This window comes from Heloderma suspectum, chromosome 16 (genome assembly GCF_057233095.1).
Source record: "Heloderma suspectum isolate Gila_16-S chromosome 16, 16-S_ref, whole genome shotgun sequence".
Classification (NCBI taxonomy): Eukaryota; Metazoa; Chordata; class Lepidosauria; order Squamata; family Helodermatidae; genus Heloderma; species Heloderma suspectum.
The window spans coordinates 8,149,758-8,166,956 of NC_139473.1; the positions used below are offsets into that span (position 1 = coordinate 8,149,758).

Below are 17,199 nucleotides of genomic sequence, written 5' to 3' on the forward strand. Positions count from 1 at the left end.
CAGCCATTTTGGAGGCTTGACCCCAAAACAAATAATAAAAATCCCATGCAGCAGGGAGCACGCTGTGTGTTTATACTGTGAAAAATCGGAGGAACAGCAGCATGCTTGCAGCCTATAAAATAAATTAATTGTCTGGGGCGGGGGGGAGACGAGGGGATGCATTACGGGTGCAAAAGCTGTCGGGATGCGCTGGGATTCACGGCATTATACAACTTGGCAGACAATAGCTTGTGGTTTGGGAAAGCACCTTTTAGGTTTGCAGGCCAAGCTGGTACCTGGGAAAATGCTGTTCTGGGTGACAATAAAGGTTTCCAGATAGCTGAGGCAGAGGCATAGCTCCAGCATTGGGAACTGGCGTTGACAGAGCTGGGAGCTATCAGTCTGGGATTGGAGGCGTTATGCAGAAAGCACACACACACACACACACACACAAACACAACCCTTTACCAGCAGGCTCCCTCAGTATAAGGCAGTTTCCTGGGACTTCCAGCCACATTTGAGAGTTGTTATTCATTTCACTATACTTGGTTTTCAGTCTGTTTTCTGTGGGAGCCTTGGATTTAACTGGAAGCCTATTATTGCAGCAGGGTTGGGGGAGTTCCTCAATGAAAAGATCAGTACTGGCAGGCAAGATTTCCCACCACCACTCCTGCCCTTCCTGTGTAACATACATATGTACGTCTTCAGGGGAGTATTGGGTATGGGAAGATTCCATAGTAGCTAAACTGCCCTAAATATAATGACAATTTTTGGAAATGCAGTTCCCCTTCTTATCCAAAGTAGACTCTGTAGAGTGGAAATACCAAGATTTTTCTTGATCCTCCTCGTCTAATGCCAGTTTATCTGAACTTAGACTTGTGTGTTCCTTTACTTTCTTTCAAAGGCATGTTAAAAAGTGTTGCTTCTATACGAAATACTTTGATTTGTCTAGCTCTTTTAACCACCCCGTGTTTTGTTTGTTTTTAGTTGTTTGGTTAGTTTACATGTAAATGTCCCTGTAGCTCAGTATGGGATGCTTCATTGTTTATATACATAAAAACATCTTAAAGTAAAGAGTGTTTTTTAAAAAAGGGATGTGTGGCTGGGTACGTTCACTGTTCACAGGGCAAGGGTGCAGCCATCCGTTTGCGTGAACGGAGAATCCCAGAACCCTCTGCAATGCAAATTCTGTGGCAGGGTCCCAGGAGTCCCCTAAGTCAGGGCTGGGCAGAAGGTAGATCTGGATCTCTGGGTGGTTTGCAGTAGATCAGCAAGGATTTCTGGCTCCCAGTTGTTGAACAATAGCAACAACATTATACTGCCTACACTGCACTGCTGAAATGAAGGAAGGTTGGGATAACCAGGAGTGGGTTTTTGCGTGGAGGGACTGTTGCTCTCCATTCAGTTCTGGTACTGAACACAAAGTCCTGGGCTCAGAATTCTTTAATTCTAAGTGTGTCTTTTGCACCAGGCTCTGGTTGGTGGGTCTAGGGGTTGTAGTAAAGAACAAAGTGGATCCTGCAAGCTCGAAATCACCCCACCCCTGCTCTAAGTCGATGTGGAAAAGGTTCCCTGAAGGTAGATTAAAATGCACACATGCGTGCACTTCTCAGACCTTGTCCAGCTGCTCATGAAAGTGTTTCTTGCTCGGTAATGATAAGGAGCAGTAGGCAGGAAGTATGTGCAGTGTGTGTGTGTGTGTGTGTACACAACTCTCCTGAGGCCCAGCTGGACCAAGAGAGGCTCTGTGTCTGCACAAAGCTAAAGTGAGGCTTGGCAGATGCTCTTCTTGTTTTCCTCCTCCTATTCTGGCACAGATGGGTGAAGCATGGCCTCCTCTGGGCTTGTCAGCAGCTCCTGCCACGGAGTGACCCATGCATACCTCTCACATTGGCGCCATTCCCTCTGTTTCCGATGGGAGTGAAATACAATGGGCTGTGAGTGCCGTTGTGTATTTTGCTAAACTGACACCACCTGTACACAGCAGGGGAGGCGTCAGCAGGCTTGGGGAACCCTGAGGTTTGCAGAAGGACAGAAATAATCTTTAGGGGAGAGGAAACCCTGGGGAGGGGGCAGAACCCCACAAACAGTCCAGTGAGGACTGAGCACGCTCAGTGACCATGGAGTGCTGACCGTTGGGTTTGTGGGGAGGCAGAAAACCCCAGGGGGTGGGGCAGGGGTGGAGTGTGGAATCCTGGACAGGGAGCGCTCCACGCTGCAACACTTCATTGCAGGACCCACTTATCCAGGCCTAATCGGGCCCTTCCACTTCACTGTACCCGCCCTCTCCTGTTCTTCTCCTCTCCCCCATAACGTTAGGCCCAGTTGCCTCTTTTTCACTCCTGTTGTCGCTATTTTTAATTTTCATTTAGCGTCCTAGATGCTGAGCAGTATAGCGAGTCCTGCCCCAGAGAATTTGCGGCCTACATCTTGAGGCTTTAACTGTCCTTCCCCCTGGAGTCCAGTCTTCTCTCCTTCCCCTCCCGAATCCTTCCCCTTGATTATCTATTTCCTCCAGGGCTTTGCTCTTATTTCCCAACATCTCTGCTTCTCTTTTTCGATGGAAGCTACATAAATTAATCAAATCCAGTCCACTCATGTTTCCAGGCCTCTTCTCATCCCCCCTCAACTCTGACCCCTTTTCGCTGCCCCTTACGCCCAGCCACTTCACCATAAGCCTCATGCAACCATTTTGGAACCTGGCCCCACTCAACCACAGCATAGTCCAGTCTCATCTTCCCATCAATTTTCTTAGTAAAGTTCTTTTAAAAGGGGGGTGAGGGAAGCTTGTTTGTAAATGGCCTACAAAGCATTTCATGGGTAGTTTTGGTATTGCCCCATTTTGCTTTCTTATATTTGGGTTGGGCTGCAGTGATTGACCTGGTTCGTACATAACAGCAGCCCACAGGCTGAATAACCCATGGGCTGTTGGGGACTAGAGGGAGAGAGCGGGTGTCAGCCACTTACACTTTTAATCAGTGACCTACAATCGGCCCGGGCCGTAGGCTGTTGAGTGTAACGTTTAAGGGCTAAACAACCCAGTGATTAACCTGTGGTTTGTTGTTGGGTTAACTGCTGGGTTGTTTAGCCCCTAACCAACCCATTGGTCCAGGTTCGCACGTCACACTCTGCAACCTGCAAACAAGCCAATCATTGGTCGTTGAGTAAAAGCAGAAGTGGTTGGCGTGCTGTGGTCAGTTCATCCCCGACAACCCGTGGGTTGTTTAAGCCATGGGCTGCCGTTATGTGCAAACCAGGCCTCTGTGTGTGCATGAGAGAGAGAGAGAGAGAGAGAGAGAGAGAGTTTTGTTAGATTGTCCTCAAACTACTACTGATAAATGGGCTAGAAGACATGCATAACGGGGAGAACAACTTGTGGCTCCCCAGAGGATGGATGGATTTATTTATGAATGAATGAATGAATGAAAAAACATTTATATACCGCTTCACATTTTAAAAATCCTGAAGCAATTCAAAACAAGTAACAAAACAATGCATCACTATAAAAACACGGCGACTGTTAGACAAGTTAATGGTTGGGAAAAGCTTGTTTAGGGCTTTATATGTCAATAATAAGACCTTGAACCTGGCTCGACTGCAAAGTGGCAGCCAGTGGCAGCAAAGTGGCACCTCTTTCAGCACAGGTGTTACATGTGCGTGGAAGGCACTCAATTCAACAGCCTTGCTGCAGCATTGTGCACCAGCTGTATCTTCCGAACCAGCCTCAAGGGCAGCCCCATATAGAGAGCATTACAGTAGTCCAGTCTCGAGGTTACCACTGCCTATGTTATTAACACAGTTGCCTGTCTTTTGGCCTATAGCTCCCATCAGCCCTCGCCAGCACAGCCAGTGGTGAGGGATGTTGGGAGTTATAGGCCAAAACATCCGAAAAGCCACATGTTGCCCACCCCTGTTTATGTAAAGGATTTCCTTCTCCTGCATCAATCTGCCTATTTGCTAAGCCCCTGCTCTGGTTGGGGGAGGGGTCCTTTACAGATCAGAGATGGCCTTGCCTGTGGTGGCACCTAGGTTGTGGAATGTTCTCCCATTCCCTTCGTAGGCTTCTCTCTGAGGCTCTTGAGTTTCTTAATCAGGATAAATTTTTGTTTTCAAGGGATCTTGCACCCAAGTAAATTTCCTTAAAATTGGATTATTATCATGACCCAACCCTCAGAGTAAAATAATAGTGTTAAGCCCTTTACAACCTTGAAGAAGCAGGCAGCCTAAGATTTTGGCCCAGTTCAGACATAGTGGCTGAAACATGGTTTGATGTCATGAATGGACTTCTGCTCTCTCTTCTCCCCCATACACTTAGATTACTTCCTGCTTGGGCAAACCATCGTTTGCTTGGGGCACTCAAATTGGGGAAACCACGGTTTGCAGAAACCATAGTTTACCTCCAAGTCAGAACTAGAAACTCAGATTTGAACTAGGTTTCCAGTTGTGGTTAGGAGGCCAAATATGATTTGTTTAAACCAAACAACTGGAATGTGCATGGGATACACATGAGCCCTGCCATGACATCTGAGCCAGACCATAACAGATCCTAACCAGGAGTCCTAGAAGTGACTTGACACCAAACAACCACTGTTCATTTGTGAATCCTTCAGTGGTAGGAGTGCATTCACAGCTGTGCCTTTATAGCCAAGCAATCCAAATTCCATACTAAATAATGCTCAATGTTTTTTACTTGTTATGGGCAAATGTGCAGACAGGCATGCAGGGCACTTCCCCTGGGCATTGGGAATTTCATTTGGCTTCCTGGCCTGTCTTCTGAGCCTTTAGTAGGCATTGCCTATATACTTTCAAGCACGTCTTTGCACCCATGAGGGCTAGAAATTTTCTTTTAAACCAAACACTTGCCGAGGTTTTTAGGGAGTTGAATGCTTCACCCAATGCTACTTTCTGTGCTTCCATGGAATTGTGATACACACATTGTGGACAAGCTACTATGCGTCTTCTAGGATGCCAAGTTCTGTACTAGATACCCAGTTTCCATATGTGTGCTGGGTATGCAGAATAATTATTTGTAATGGGCCTACCCTTGTAACTAAGCCTTGCAAGAAGGCACACATTTCTCAAGGGATTCAATGAAGGTCTCTCAAGTTGATGATTTGGTGGTGTTGGGGGGACATGTTCCCAACATGTAAACTAGGGCTGGGGCGAAATAGTGTGACACTGATCTAATCGGTCTGAACAAAAGCAATTTTTTTAAATGGGTGCTGCTTTTTAACAGCATTGTTAAGGGTTCTCGTTGCTCCTTTTTACTAGAAGCTCCTTCTGTTCCTTATCAGATGATGGCACAAACATAACTCATGGTACTGATTTTGATCTCCAGTTAAAGACGATTACAGCTTTGCATCAACACGGATTGACGTGGTTTATAATTTGCCTGTTGATGCAGAGGCTGGTGGACATGCACACACAATGCAGATGGGAAAGGCCCTTGAACCTCATTGTTTTAGAAATGCATCCGGCACCAAAACATGGCTACCTTCTGTGCATGTGGAAAGGAGCAGTCTTGGATCCAAAGGAACGTTTAGATGTTTCAGCAGGGAGAAGAAAAGTCATTGAGCTTTTGGGCTGAGTGGTGGAGGGCGTCCGTCAATCAGTGCACTTACTATGTTTTATCCCGCCCTTCCTCTAAGGCAGGGGTGGGTGGGTCACCCCTTTTCTCTTTCTGCCACCCCATTTTTTCTGTCTCCCTCTTCCTTCCTGCCTAGCTGACTGCCAGGGACAGGACAGTTGGCTCTTGCCAGAGGTCCAAATCACAATAAGCGGCCAGCAACCACGCATCCAGTTTACACATTTTAAAAGGGGAATGTTCTAAACAAAGATATTTTACAATGTGAAACGTTTCAGCATAAAATGCCAGCTTCAGCCATAAATGAGGGTATGTTACAGTGCCGCTTATAAACTGTCCCAAACCAATCAGGAACAGACCAGAAACAAACCCCAGAGGGGAGCAATCATTAACAACCAGCCCCTGCGTCAAACAACTGATCAGACCACATCAGTAAGCATCACGGATGGGTGTGTTATGCCGAAACGTTTTAAAATCTGCGTGCGTAAAAAAAATATCTCTTTTAAAACGTTACAAACTGGATGCGCCGTGGCTGGGCATTGTGGTTTGGAGTGATGTGTCATGTGCACTGCATCACCTACACATCGATTTCTTCTTGCCAGAACTGAACTGCCACCATTTTGGATAGGCACCGCCTTCTCTGCGTGGTGTAGTGTTTTCTGCCGAAATGTAGCAAAGGAGACGCAATGCCAAAACACTCAGCGGACAGCAGTACCATCGTCCTTGCAGTGCCTCTTTCATGGGCCATCACAAAAGGATAACTTGCACACTTTGATCGGGGATGGCATCCTCTCCTGGAGCTGGCTAGTGTGATCTTAAAGCTCACTCTTCTCCCATGTCAGTCACAGCCCATCTTGCCGTGAGCAGTAGGGGGTACGTCCTACGAAATCCAGGCATTAAGGGATTAATACATTTCTGTGACATAAGCGTTTGGGGGGTGGGGAATCTTCACAAGATCCCCGTTTATACTCTGCACATTTTGTATGTCTGGTATTCAAACGCTGAGTGGTTGGATTAGTGGAGGAATTTGGGCTTGAAGCTGTCAATCCAGCTATCTCTGGCAAAAACAACGAGTTTGTCTTGCTTTAAAACACTTAATGCCAGCACTATTAGTTTGAGGAGTGCAAAGTGTTTTTCAGACTTGTACCTCGACCTCACAACATCCCTGCAAGGTAGACCTTCTCCTATGTAGATCTGTGATTGGTAACATCCTGTCCTATTTTACGTATGCTGCAATGCTGAGTTGATGTGACCTTAGAACAGGGGTGTGGAGAATCTTTTTTTCTGTTGTTGGTCTCATTCCCTCAGGAGTAATTGGTCAGGGTCCACATCTGGCAGTGGATGAGGCTAGAGCCAAAAGTGATCAGGGAGTTCCCCCTCTTTCTTTCTCTCTCCCTCTCCCTGCATCCCCCTCTCCCTCCCTCCCTCCCTCTCTTCATCTGCATCCCCCCTCTTTCTGCACCCCCTGCCTCTCTCTCTCTCCCCGCATCCCTCTTTCTCTTTACCACCTCGTTTATTTCTCTCCCCCCCGCCGCCCCAGCAGACTGCCAGGGGAGGGACAGATCACTCTTGATAAGGTCCGATGTTCTTGCTTGCAGAGGGCTAAGTCTAGGGCCACAGATTGCCTGCCCCTGCAACAGACAAGCATCCTCTTTCAGACTTCAGGTCAGTGAAAATGTAGCTTCAGGAAGGTTGCTGCATTGTGTACCTTCAGACCATAGGCCTGGGTCCGACTTCATTTTGAGGTGAGCCCTGTCACCGTCTTGTCTTTCCTGCCTGTTTTGGGACCTTGTTCCTCCCTTCCTGCCCTCCTCAACTGATCTCCTCGCACCTCCTTCCTACTCTGAACTCCCGTTTCCCATATCATCTGCCTTGTACCCCAGCCATCTTCAGTCTTTCAGACCTATGACTTACTTTTAAGCCCAGTTGGTGATATGGGACTCACTCTTAATTGTTTCCCCCAGGTATCTCTGTATTTCTCCTTAGCTGTCACTCTTGCTCCTTTTTTTAAGGCAGTGGTGCAGATGGGTAATCTAAGACACTGGACTTAATGATCTTATGGAGGGGGTGCTTTTTAGCAGGTAAGATGTATTGCTTCACTTACTTTGAAATGTGGGAAGCCTTGCTGTGTTCTGGGAGCCCTTGACATCTGCCCCAAAGTCCTCTCCTGACAGCACCACTGTTTTAGGGCTCCTCTCCCCTCAACACACACACTTAAAATAGCAACCTACATTAGGCCGGGGCATAGCCCACCAGCAGAAGACCCATGTTCTGTGTGCCTGGGTCCCACCCATTCTTTCTTCTGTCAGCTTCATCCCACTCTAGGTCTTCCCAAAGCTTACCTCCCCAGACCTGATTTTGAAAATGCCAGTCACAGCCTGACCAGCCCCCCTGTTCTCCCCCCACCCAACAGTGAACACACCCTGAGACTATGGAATAGAGCAGGCTGTAAAATATAAACCCAACCCCTGCAGTAAATTTGCTGGAACTCTTTCATTATGGAAATTTCCTTCCCCATTTTTTAATAAAATAAATAAATAAAAGCTAACCTGTTAAGAACGGCAGGATGATTTGTCGTCTTTCCCTGGCAAGACAATTTGTCATCTCTTGCATAGAATCTGTTACAAAACAGTCAAGCTGTGAAAGAGAGGAAATCATCCCAGGCACACGGGATATTAAAGTATACAAAAGAAGATTCCCCACACACACACTTCTTGATTCCTTGTGTGTGTATGTGTGTTTTTACAGTGATTAATCTACCCAAATTTCAGCACAGGTGGGGAAGGGAAGAAGAAGAAGAACGAACCGTTGGGAAAGTAATAACTTCTGCAGAGGAAAATGTATAGTTGACTCACTAGCATTCATGGGGCCTGGATGCTAAGATGAAAACGTCAAAGCTCCGTGCTAGGAAAAGTTGCATTCTGCAACCTTTGCAGTCTTTCAATTCTGCAAAAGTTGCATGCTACACAATTTGTTTTTGATCCCTTGGCCACGGGGAGAAGAGCAAGGAATAACTGGGCACAGAAGCCTTGCTATTTGACTGACCGAAATTTATTCGGCCTGTGCTCTAGCTCTTAATTCAGTTCCACTCATGCTTTGATCTACCATCACAGCAATTGGGACTAGAAACTTTGGTTTGCAACGAAATAATGAAAGATTCTTTGGATGTCTAATTCTACACTTTTAAATTCTGTCCAGCAGCAGATTCTATGCTGGTGCAGAATTGCAGAATGCAGCTTAGTGAAGTGTTCCATTCTTTTCTCAGAAACGTGTCGACTGTTCTTCTCTCAGAAACTTGGGTTACTGTAGAACTGGAGTTGAAACAGAATCTGGTGGTTTATTAGTCCAGTCACCTGGCTTAAAACAGCCTGTTTGGGGGAAGCTGCGAGTCTGGTTTACTTATTTACACCAGCCATCTGGGGAAGTTGCCAGGAAGCACTTCCACTTTGCCATGTCTTATGTGGGATGTAGTGTATAGGCCAGGGGTGGGCAGAAGAGTAGATTGGGATCTCCTTTTAGATTCCTTGTGATTTGCTGGAGATCATCAAAGGTGACTGACTCCCAGTTGTTCAACTGCAACAACAAAAAGACCCCCCCCCCCCGCCAAAATTTGGCTGTGGGAAGCCCTGATCTGTAGTAAATCAGGATTGTTCTTGTATCTGCAGCTTATTATGGTACATGGCTCCTGGGAAGAGGTAAGTGACTAGTTCCACCCCTGGGACCACCATTTTGCACCTGGCTTTGATTGGTGGACTGCAGAGTTCAAGTAAAAAGCCACGTAGTTCCTGCAAGCGTGAAGTCTGCCTGAGTCTGATACAAACACGGATACCATGTGGACACCCCCCTAGCACACACACACCCCTCCTGAAAAGCAGGGAGAAATGCCAGCTGCCGTCCGAAACTTGCAAGCACTTGGTTGTGGAATAAGTGGCCAGACTGGATCATTAAGGGCAGCGCTCTGTGGATGTGCAGAGTGGGAAGGAAGGGGTTAAGGAGCCTTTTGCCCTGGTCCTGGTCCTCATAGGATTGAGTCAGTGGGTGAGACCAATGCAGGCCCCTTCCACACTTGTGGAATTAAAACAGCAACAACAGCCCGTTGAAACAAAGACGAGCTGCCAAGCAGAGTCATAAGGAAACTCAAGATACGGGATTGAGGGGACTGCTAGGAACAGATGCTGCACAGGCAGAGTAGCCCTGGGGTGCTTCAGTTAGGGGGTGGGGGCATTGTATCTGAAGCGTATGGCGGGGGAGAGGAGCAATTCTCCACTGACCACCACTGTCTTTTCTGGGCAGGGTCCATTAAGTATAAAAACCCCTCTTTCCCCTGCTTTCCGCTGCTTTCCGTCTGAAATCCTTCTAAATCTTGCTCCTGGAGCCCAGTTGGCGGTCACACATTTGGCTTTTGGAATTCGAAGCGCAGGGACTAAAAAGCGCTCACATGGGGTGTGGGGAGAATCCAGTCCTGACCTGGGAAGAAGGAGGAATGGCTACAGACCTCCTTTTCCCCGAGAGCGAGCAGCTCCCGTGATGCTGGCTGGGCTGCCGATTAATTTATCGCCTGAGTTTTGCCCACATTCTCTGGTTGGGGTGTGTGTGTGTGTGTCCCTTTTCCCACAGCCTCGGAGGTTAAACGAGGATGAGATTGCCACCTAGCGTTCACTCTCCCTTTTTATTTTAAAGCCATGGAAGAGGAGAAAGCTTGAAAGCGAAGGAGAAAATGTGGGTGGTTGAAAAAGTATACCCATATTGTGCCACCCTTTTTAGCATTTGTCTTCGATAATAGACTGCTTCACTCCAGTACGGTCCGCACTCTCCTTTGGTGGGGATTAAACCACTGCTGTTTGTCTTATGGATATGCAGACAGAGAGACACTGTGGCTACCCTGTATTTGGAAGTGCAAGTCCTCAGATCCCATGATGGCCAAAAGCAGAATTCTGTGCAAATGAAGTCGGGCCGCTCTTGTTTTGCACAGTTCATTCTGCAATGTTTGCTGTTTTGCATAATTCATGGTGTGCCCACTAGGCTGGGGAAGGGGAGAGAAGCCTGCACACCCACCCCATTACCGCTGGAAATCGCATTCAGCAGGTCTCCTGTCTTCCGAGACTCGCCAGGTATTGCCTTGTTGTTGTTGTTCAGTCGTTAAGTTGATACTGCCTACGTGGTTTCAAGTGTAACTTTTTGGGGAACATTGGGAACTGCATTCTGGTGGTGGTGTTTTTTCCTGTGCTCCCTCAGAATTGTGACATTAAACCCAGCTTTACCTATATATTTCTTTGAACAGAGGAACAGGAAACGGAGGATCATGCCCCAAACCAGGGGTCCCCAGTGTGACACCCGCCGGCATAATGGTGTCCACGGGGACCTCCAACAGCACCCACGAAGCTATCTACTCCCTGCCGTGTCAAAAAAAATTATTTAAAAACTGAAACGTTAGGGTGCCAGGTTCCCCTTCCTGTTCCTGAACCTGCGGCTGATCAGCGGACAGGAAGAGAAAGCAAGGTAGAGGGGAGAGAAGGAGAGAGGTTAGAGGCTAGGAGGGGGGCGAAACAGCAAGGTAAAGAGTGTGTGTGTGGAGGGGGGAGAAAAATAGCAAGATAAAGGGGTGAGTGGAAGAGAAAGAGCAAGGCTAGGGGCTAGGGAGGACGAGCAAGAAGAACGCTCGGGATGGGGAAGGGAGAGAAATAGCGAGGAAAGGGGTTGGGGGAGAGAAATAACGAGGCTAGAGGCTGGGAGAGGAGAGAAAGAACAAACAGGAAAGATCTGTGTGGGCAGAAGAAGATTGCGTGGGCCAGAAAGCAACTCTTTGCATTTCCCCCTCCCAGCCCCTAGCCTTGCTATTTCTCTCCCCGCCACCCAGCAGGCCCCCACAGCAGCCATTATGTCACTAGCCACAACCCCCATGGGAGCCATTTTGTGGTGGTGCCCACAGCAGTTTCTCAGATTCCCAAATGTGCCCATGGGTCCAGAGAGTTGGGGACCCCTGCCCCAAATGGTTTCACTCCAGGCAGGACCAAAGTAGTTTCTCCCCGCTCCTTTGCAGTGCTTCACCTGGTGTGGCTGGATAGTCCGTTGCTAATTTATTACCCAACTTCTTTGATCAAATGCATACCCTACAGCAGGGTTGGGCAACCGTCACTCTTGCAGGATCTGCCTTGTTAGACTCCTGATGAGGTTCAGCTAGACCCAGGTACGAAACAATGGCTCAGGGAGACAGGCAGACACTTAGAACTAAGCACATGCTCAGCCCAGGAACTGTTTCTTAGTACCAGAACTGAGTTCACAGTAGCTGCTTTAGGGAAAAATCCACTCCTGGTCGTCATCCCCCAAGCTGCCTTAATTTCAGCAGTCTCATTTAGGGGAGGAGAGAGGAGAAGCCTTTAGGTTGTTTATGATAGTTAAACAATTGGATCTGCCTTGCTAAACTACCAAATCACTTAGGGATCTAGTGGCAGGTCCCAATCTACCTTCTGCTCTCTGTTACCCTGCAGCAGCTTTCCCTGGCCTGGTACGCTCCAGATGTGTTCAACTACAGCTTCCATCGTCCCCCAGCCATCCTGCTGGGGGGCGGGGTAGGTTGGGGAAGGTTACCCTGTAGTATTAGCCTTCAGCTAGTCAAGGCTGATAAGTGGGTTGTGGGCAAAACAGTGGCACTGCAAAAACAAAGAAAATCAATTGTATTTTACTAGACAATATCTTTTCGCTTTAGCTGTTTTTAAATGTACATTAATTGTTTTAGGGTGGAATCATATGCATGTTTAGACAGAAAAAAGTCCTAAAATCCTTTGCATACTTAGACCAAAAAGGGTCCTACAATCTTATGCATGTTTAGACAGAAAAAGTCCAACAACTCCCAGCCTTGCTGGCTGGGGAATGCTGGGAGTTGTCAGACTTTTTCTGTCTAAACATGCATAGGATTGCACCCTTTTTGTGTTTTAAGTTTTGAAAGCTGCCTTGCAAGGGTTTTTCCCTAAAAGGTGGCACACAAATATCGTAAATTAAAAAACAACAACAACAAGAGAGAAAGAAGTAGGAAGATGAGAGATGGGAGTGAAAGAGTATATCTACACTACACGTTTAACCTGTTCCTCTACGTACACCCTGGTTACATCCAGACTAAACTACTGTAATGCTATGTGGGGTTGCCTTTAAAGACAATCTAAGAAATATAGTCCAGTACGTATTGCAGCTGCCAGAATGCTCGTGGGAACCAGGGGTTCGGACCATATCCCACCAATTCTGTGCCAGTTGCATTGGCTGGCAATTCATTTCCAGGCTCCACCTAAAGTGTTGGTTTTGACCTTTTAAACCACTGAACAGATGGGACTAAGTCATTGGACAGAACACCTGTGCCGTGAACTTGGTTTGGACTTGAGGTTGGTCTCGGAGGCCTTGCTGTCTGGCCCACTGTTAAGAAACATCAGACTGGCAGGAACTGGAGATGGGGCGTCTTCAGTGGTATGGCCCCCACATGTTTGGAATTCCCTCCCCTCGGGGTCCCCTCACTGGTGACCTTTCAGCAGGCCTTTTAAATTTTTTTTTTTTAAAAAAATCTTTTTAAAGAGCACTTGTGAGGCCTTACCCTGAAAGACAGGCTATACATTCATTAAATAAATTAATTCTATACTAGCTTAACCTGTTAGATATCCCACCCTCCAAATCCTGGGAGTTTTAGTTTAGTGCTTAGAATTCTCTGTTAGCAGTCTGCCCCCACCCCCAGGAATAATTCCCAGGAATTATTTAAATCGCTGTGTCTGTGCTTTCCTCCTCTTCTCTTTGGGTTTCACAGGGTCTATCTACGCTGCCAAGGACATGAACATTTGATTAAAACTGGGTGTTTCAGGTTGGGGGTTAAAGGTCATTTATTATTTATTAAACCAGGGCTGGACATTATTTATTTATTTATTTATTTATTTATTTATTTCATTTCTACACAGCTCAATAGCCGAATGCTGATGGTTACTGGCCTTACCATGTTAGGGGCATGTCTTCCAGTAGTTCCAGCAGTAGGCGGCAGCCTTAATTTGAAATATTCCAGCAATTTGGGGGCTGGCCTAATCAAGATTATGGGCCACGGTGGCTTAGTGGTTAAGACGCTGAACTGCAGACCGGAAGGTCGGCAGGACAGCAGTTCGAGACCCGAGTGCTGCGTGACGGAGTGAGCTCCCGTCTTCAGTCCCAGCTCCTGCCAACCTAGCAGTTCGAAAGCAAGAAATTGCAAGTAGATAAATAGGTGCCGCTTCGGCGGGAGTCGTGCCAGCCACGTGACCACGGAAGCGTCTTCGGACAGCGCTGGCTCTTTGGCTTAGAAACGGAGATGAGCACCACACCCTAGAGTTGGACACGACTGGCTGGGGACACCTTTACCTTTTTTTTTACTAATCAAGATTGGGCGATTAAATGGAGAGAAGGAAAGGGAGCGGTGTCTTTCTGAGTCCAATAGGTGAGAAGCGTGGTCAGCTGCCCTGTAGGCCCTGAGAGAGACATCATTGAACAGAGGACTCTTACGGACACGCTTTGGTTTGTCACTTCCACTGCAGGTGGATGGCTGGCACTTATTCTTCAGCAGGGATGTGTGGCAGACAGCCTCTCTTGCAAGTTAGGAATGCAGGAAGCCAGATTTATTGTCACTTCAAGTGTAGTATTATCTGTTCCGACTGCCAGCGCTGTCATAGGAATTGAAGAAGAGCCATGCTGGATCAGACCAAAGGTTTACCTCTTCCAGCATTCTGTTCCCACAGTGGCCAGCCAGCTGCCTCTAGGAAGCCCACAAGCAGGACACGAGTGCAGCGGCAGCCTCCCAGTCACGTTCTCCCAGTCACTGGTGCTCAGAGATATCATGCAGAGCGAGGGTAAAAACTGAAGATGGAACATTGAACCTTCTGCATGCAAAGCGTGGGCCCTGCCGCTGAGCTACACTTCCACCCAAGGTGCAAAATGTACCCTTTTGTACGGCCAGCAGGTTTCTGTCACAACTCCCAGGTAAAGGAGGCCGCTAGTCCTCATGACTATAAATCTGGAAATGCACAGTGCAAAAAAGATTGGAAACTGAGGCAGATTAAAGGAAGTGTTTGTTATCTCTATGCTCTTGAGTGCAAAGCAGTTTATAACCTTCAGCTGCTCCTACCACTCAGGGAGAATGCAGGTGAGTAAACACTGAGCTCATAAAAAGTGTGGTCTGTTGGTTGCTAATCAAGGGGGCATGTAGGCAAGTGTAATATTTTAATAGTTTTTAAAGCTTACTCATTTTGGACTTGCCTGTTAGAGCTTTGTTTTTGCTTTTTTAACCCCTTATTACCTGCCCAATAGCTAAGCGATTGAGTGGGATAACTTTTAAATCTTGATCATATGAAAACGTCTAATTTCGCACACTTTTAGGTGAGTAAATCAAATGAGAGGAGGATCAGTCTATCATTTCTTTTCTTGTGACTATTGGTTGTTACAAAAAGAGGGAACAGATTTCAGCCTTGAAATACAGCAAGCAATATACAAATTATAAAAACATTCAGTGTAAAACAGGAGAAATCCTAGCCTCATAATAATAATGAGATGATGGGGCTGACTTGTATGCCTTTGGTTTTTATGCTTCTTCTTTTTTACGTTTAATTCAATTTAAATTCTGAGTTCAGGTTATTCTTTCTAATCCCCACTCAGCCATAAAGCTCGCTGACCTTGGGCCAGCGGCACGCGCGCGCTCTCTCTTCCTCAGCCTAATTTATTTTGTTGTGGGGATAAAATGGCAGCAGTAGAACCCTTTTGAGCTCCTTGGAGGAAGGGTGGGATATAAATATAATGAATTTGGTGAATAAAACCTATGATAGGAAACAGGTGTGCATATAAAGCCAAGGAGATAAAAACAGATAGGTGGAAAAACAACTTTAATAAAAGCTGTGTTCAGACTGGAGCCCAACAGGTTTTGCACTTCAGAAAAGGTTTGTTCCCTGCCCCCCCCCCCCCAATCCAGCTCCGGTAGTCACGTGCAACACTTGGTTGCCCTGGATGGGGGTTGCCTGTTTTCATCGACATCCGAGCAAGTCCTCCAGTCCATTCCTTGGGATGCCGTACAGCCCATCCATCCACATCCATTGCTTGATCAAGATGGTATTGTTTTTTCTATGCAAATATCCTAATTACAGTAGATACTTACAGTTGCCTTTGACCCTGTCTATTTTTACCTCCGTGGTTTTCCTGTGACTTTGGTAGGGCCCTCTTTCTGTCTTCAAACGACCTGAGGGACATAACGGGTCTACCCAAATGCATTTAGGCAGTCCCGGCATCTATGCTGCCGCCTCCTCTTCCTCCCATTTTTAAGAAACGCATAAATAATTAAGCCAAGGTACTCGCGTATTTTATGGCAAAGGGCTTGCAATAATTTTCTCTCTCCCTGCCCCCCCCCTTCCACTCCGAAGCAAGGTTTTATGATAATACAGTAAAAAATATTAAATTAGAAAATGCCTCACTAAGGATGATAAAACCTTACTGCGGTGGAAATAGGTAATTATCCCCGGCTCAGCCTAAAATGACAGTTTAACAGAAATAAAAATGTTACTGCTCATTACTTGCTTTTGTAGGTTGCAATAAAGGGTAAGTTAAACTTTAATTCAGGGGAGACCCCTGTTTTGACCCCACGCCCGCCACACACTCTTACCTTGGGAGTAAGCACGATTAATTACTTGCTGCATAGGTTACTCCTTGGCATTTGGCTAATTCGAACACCCTCTTGGTTTAAAGCAGCCTTTCGGGCACGCAGCCATTTGGCCCTATTGGCAGGGGCTCTCTCTCTGATCTGACTATTAATAGGAATCCTCTCTTGAGTTGTTAGAAGATAGGAGAAGGACAGAAGGAATGTAAGCAATACAGGACTGGACCGTGCGCTTGGACATAAGGAGTTGGACTGTAGAATCAAAAACTAGACACCAGAAAACTGATGGGCTGATGAAAAGTGCGTTTGGGGAGAAGGTTCTGGGGTTGGTGCAAGAAACAAACGATCTCTGAACTCCCACCAGACCAAAGCAAGGTGTTGGCAAACTGTCCTGATCTCCTTCTCTCCCTCTCCCTCTCTCCCTCTCCCTCTCTCTCTCTCTCTCTCTCTCTCTCTCTCACACACACACACCCCCCCCCCAATAAAGTGTCGCACAGCCAGTTTTCTAAGTTGGTCGAACTTAGGTCAAGAGTTTGAGCCTCACGTTGGCCGCACAGGTACTATGTCTACCTAGTGGCTCTTCAAAAGAACAAAATAAAATAAAGAACAATACTTAACAGGTATCTCAAAAAGAGACTGTATGTTGAGATGACCTGGCTACTAAAATAAAGAAAAGGCATAACAAAAAAAGTTACATCAGGCTGTAGAACTGTAGATGTTATTTATCTCCCCAACATATCCTCACATAATTGACCATGGCGTTAGATGAGACTTATGTTTTTTATCGAAAGAAGAGGCTTTCTGATTTTGAGTTGGTATAGCATAGTGGTGAAGAGAATAAGCTGTGAACCAAGAATCCCATTTTGATTTTCACATTGGTGACTCCCCCCCCCCACCCAATAATATTAAGATAATACCTTTGTTGCTGTAATTACAGACAGAAACGTGATATATAATATTTATTTAATTCAGCATAAGAGGTAGGTGGTATTTCCAG

The 17,199-nt window shown here is 46.6% G+C and overlaps 1 protein-coding gene across 8 annotated transcripts in view; it reads left to right on the forward strand.

The window, feature by feature from the left end:
- AATF (apoptosis antagonizing transcription factor) overlaps nucleotides 1-17,199 on the forward strand; it is a 111,092-nt gene that overhangs the window by 74,820 nt on the left and 19,073 nt on the right. The window contains exon 12 of one of the 8 annotated variants that reach the window (XM_084822414.1): nucleotides 7,576-7,644. The exons of the other annotated variants lie outside the window; for them this stretch is intronic. Within the exon in view, the coding sequence (XP_084678540.1) occupies nucleotides 7,576-7,600 (25 nt within the window). The 3' untranslated portion in view covers nucleotides 7,601-7,644. The remainder of the gene's footprint in view (nucleotides 1-7,575; nucleotides 7,645-17,199) is intronic. 8 annotated transcript variants of the gene reach the window in all.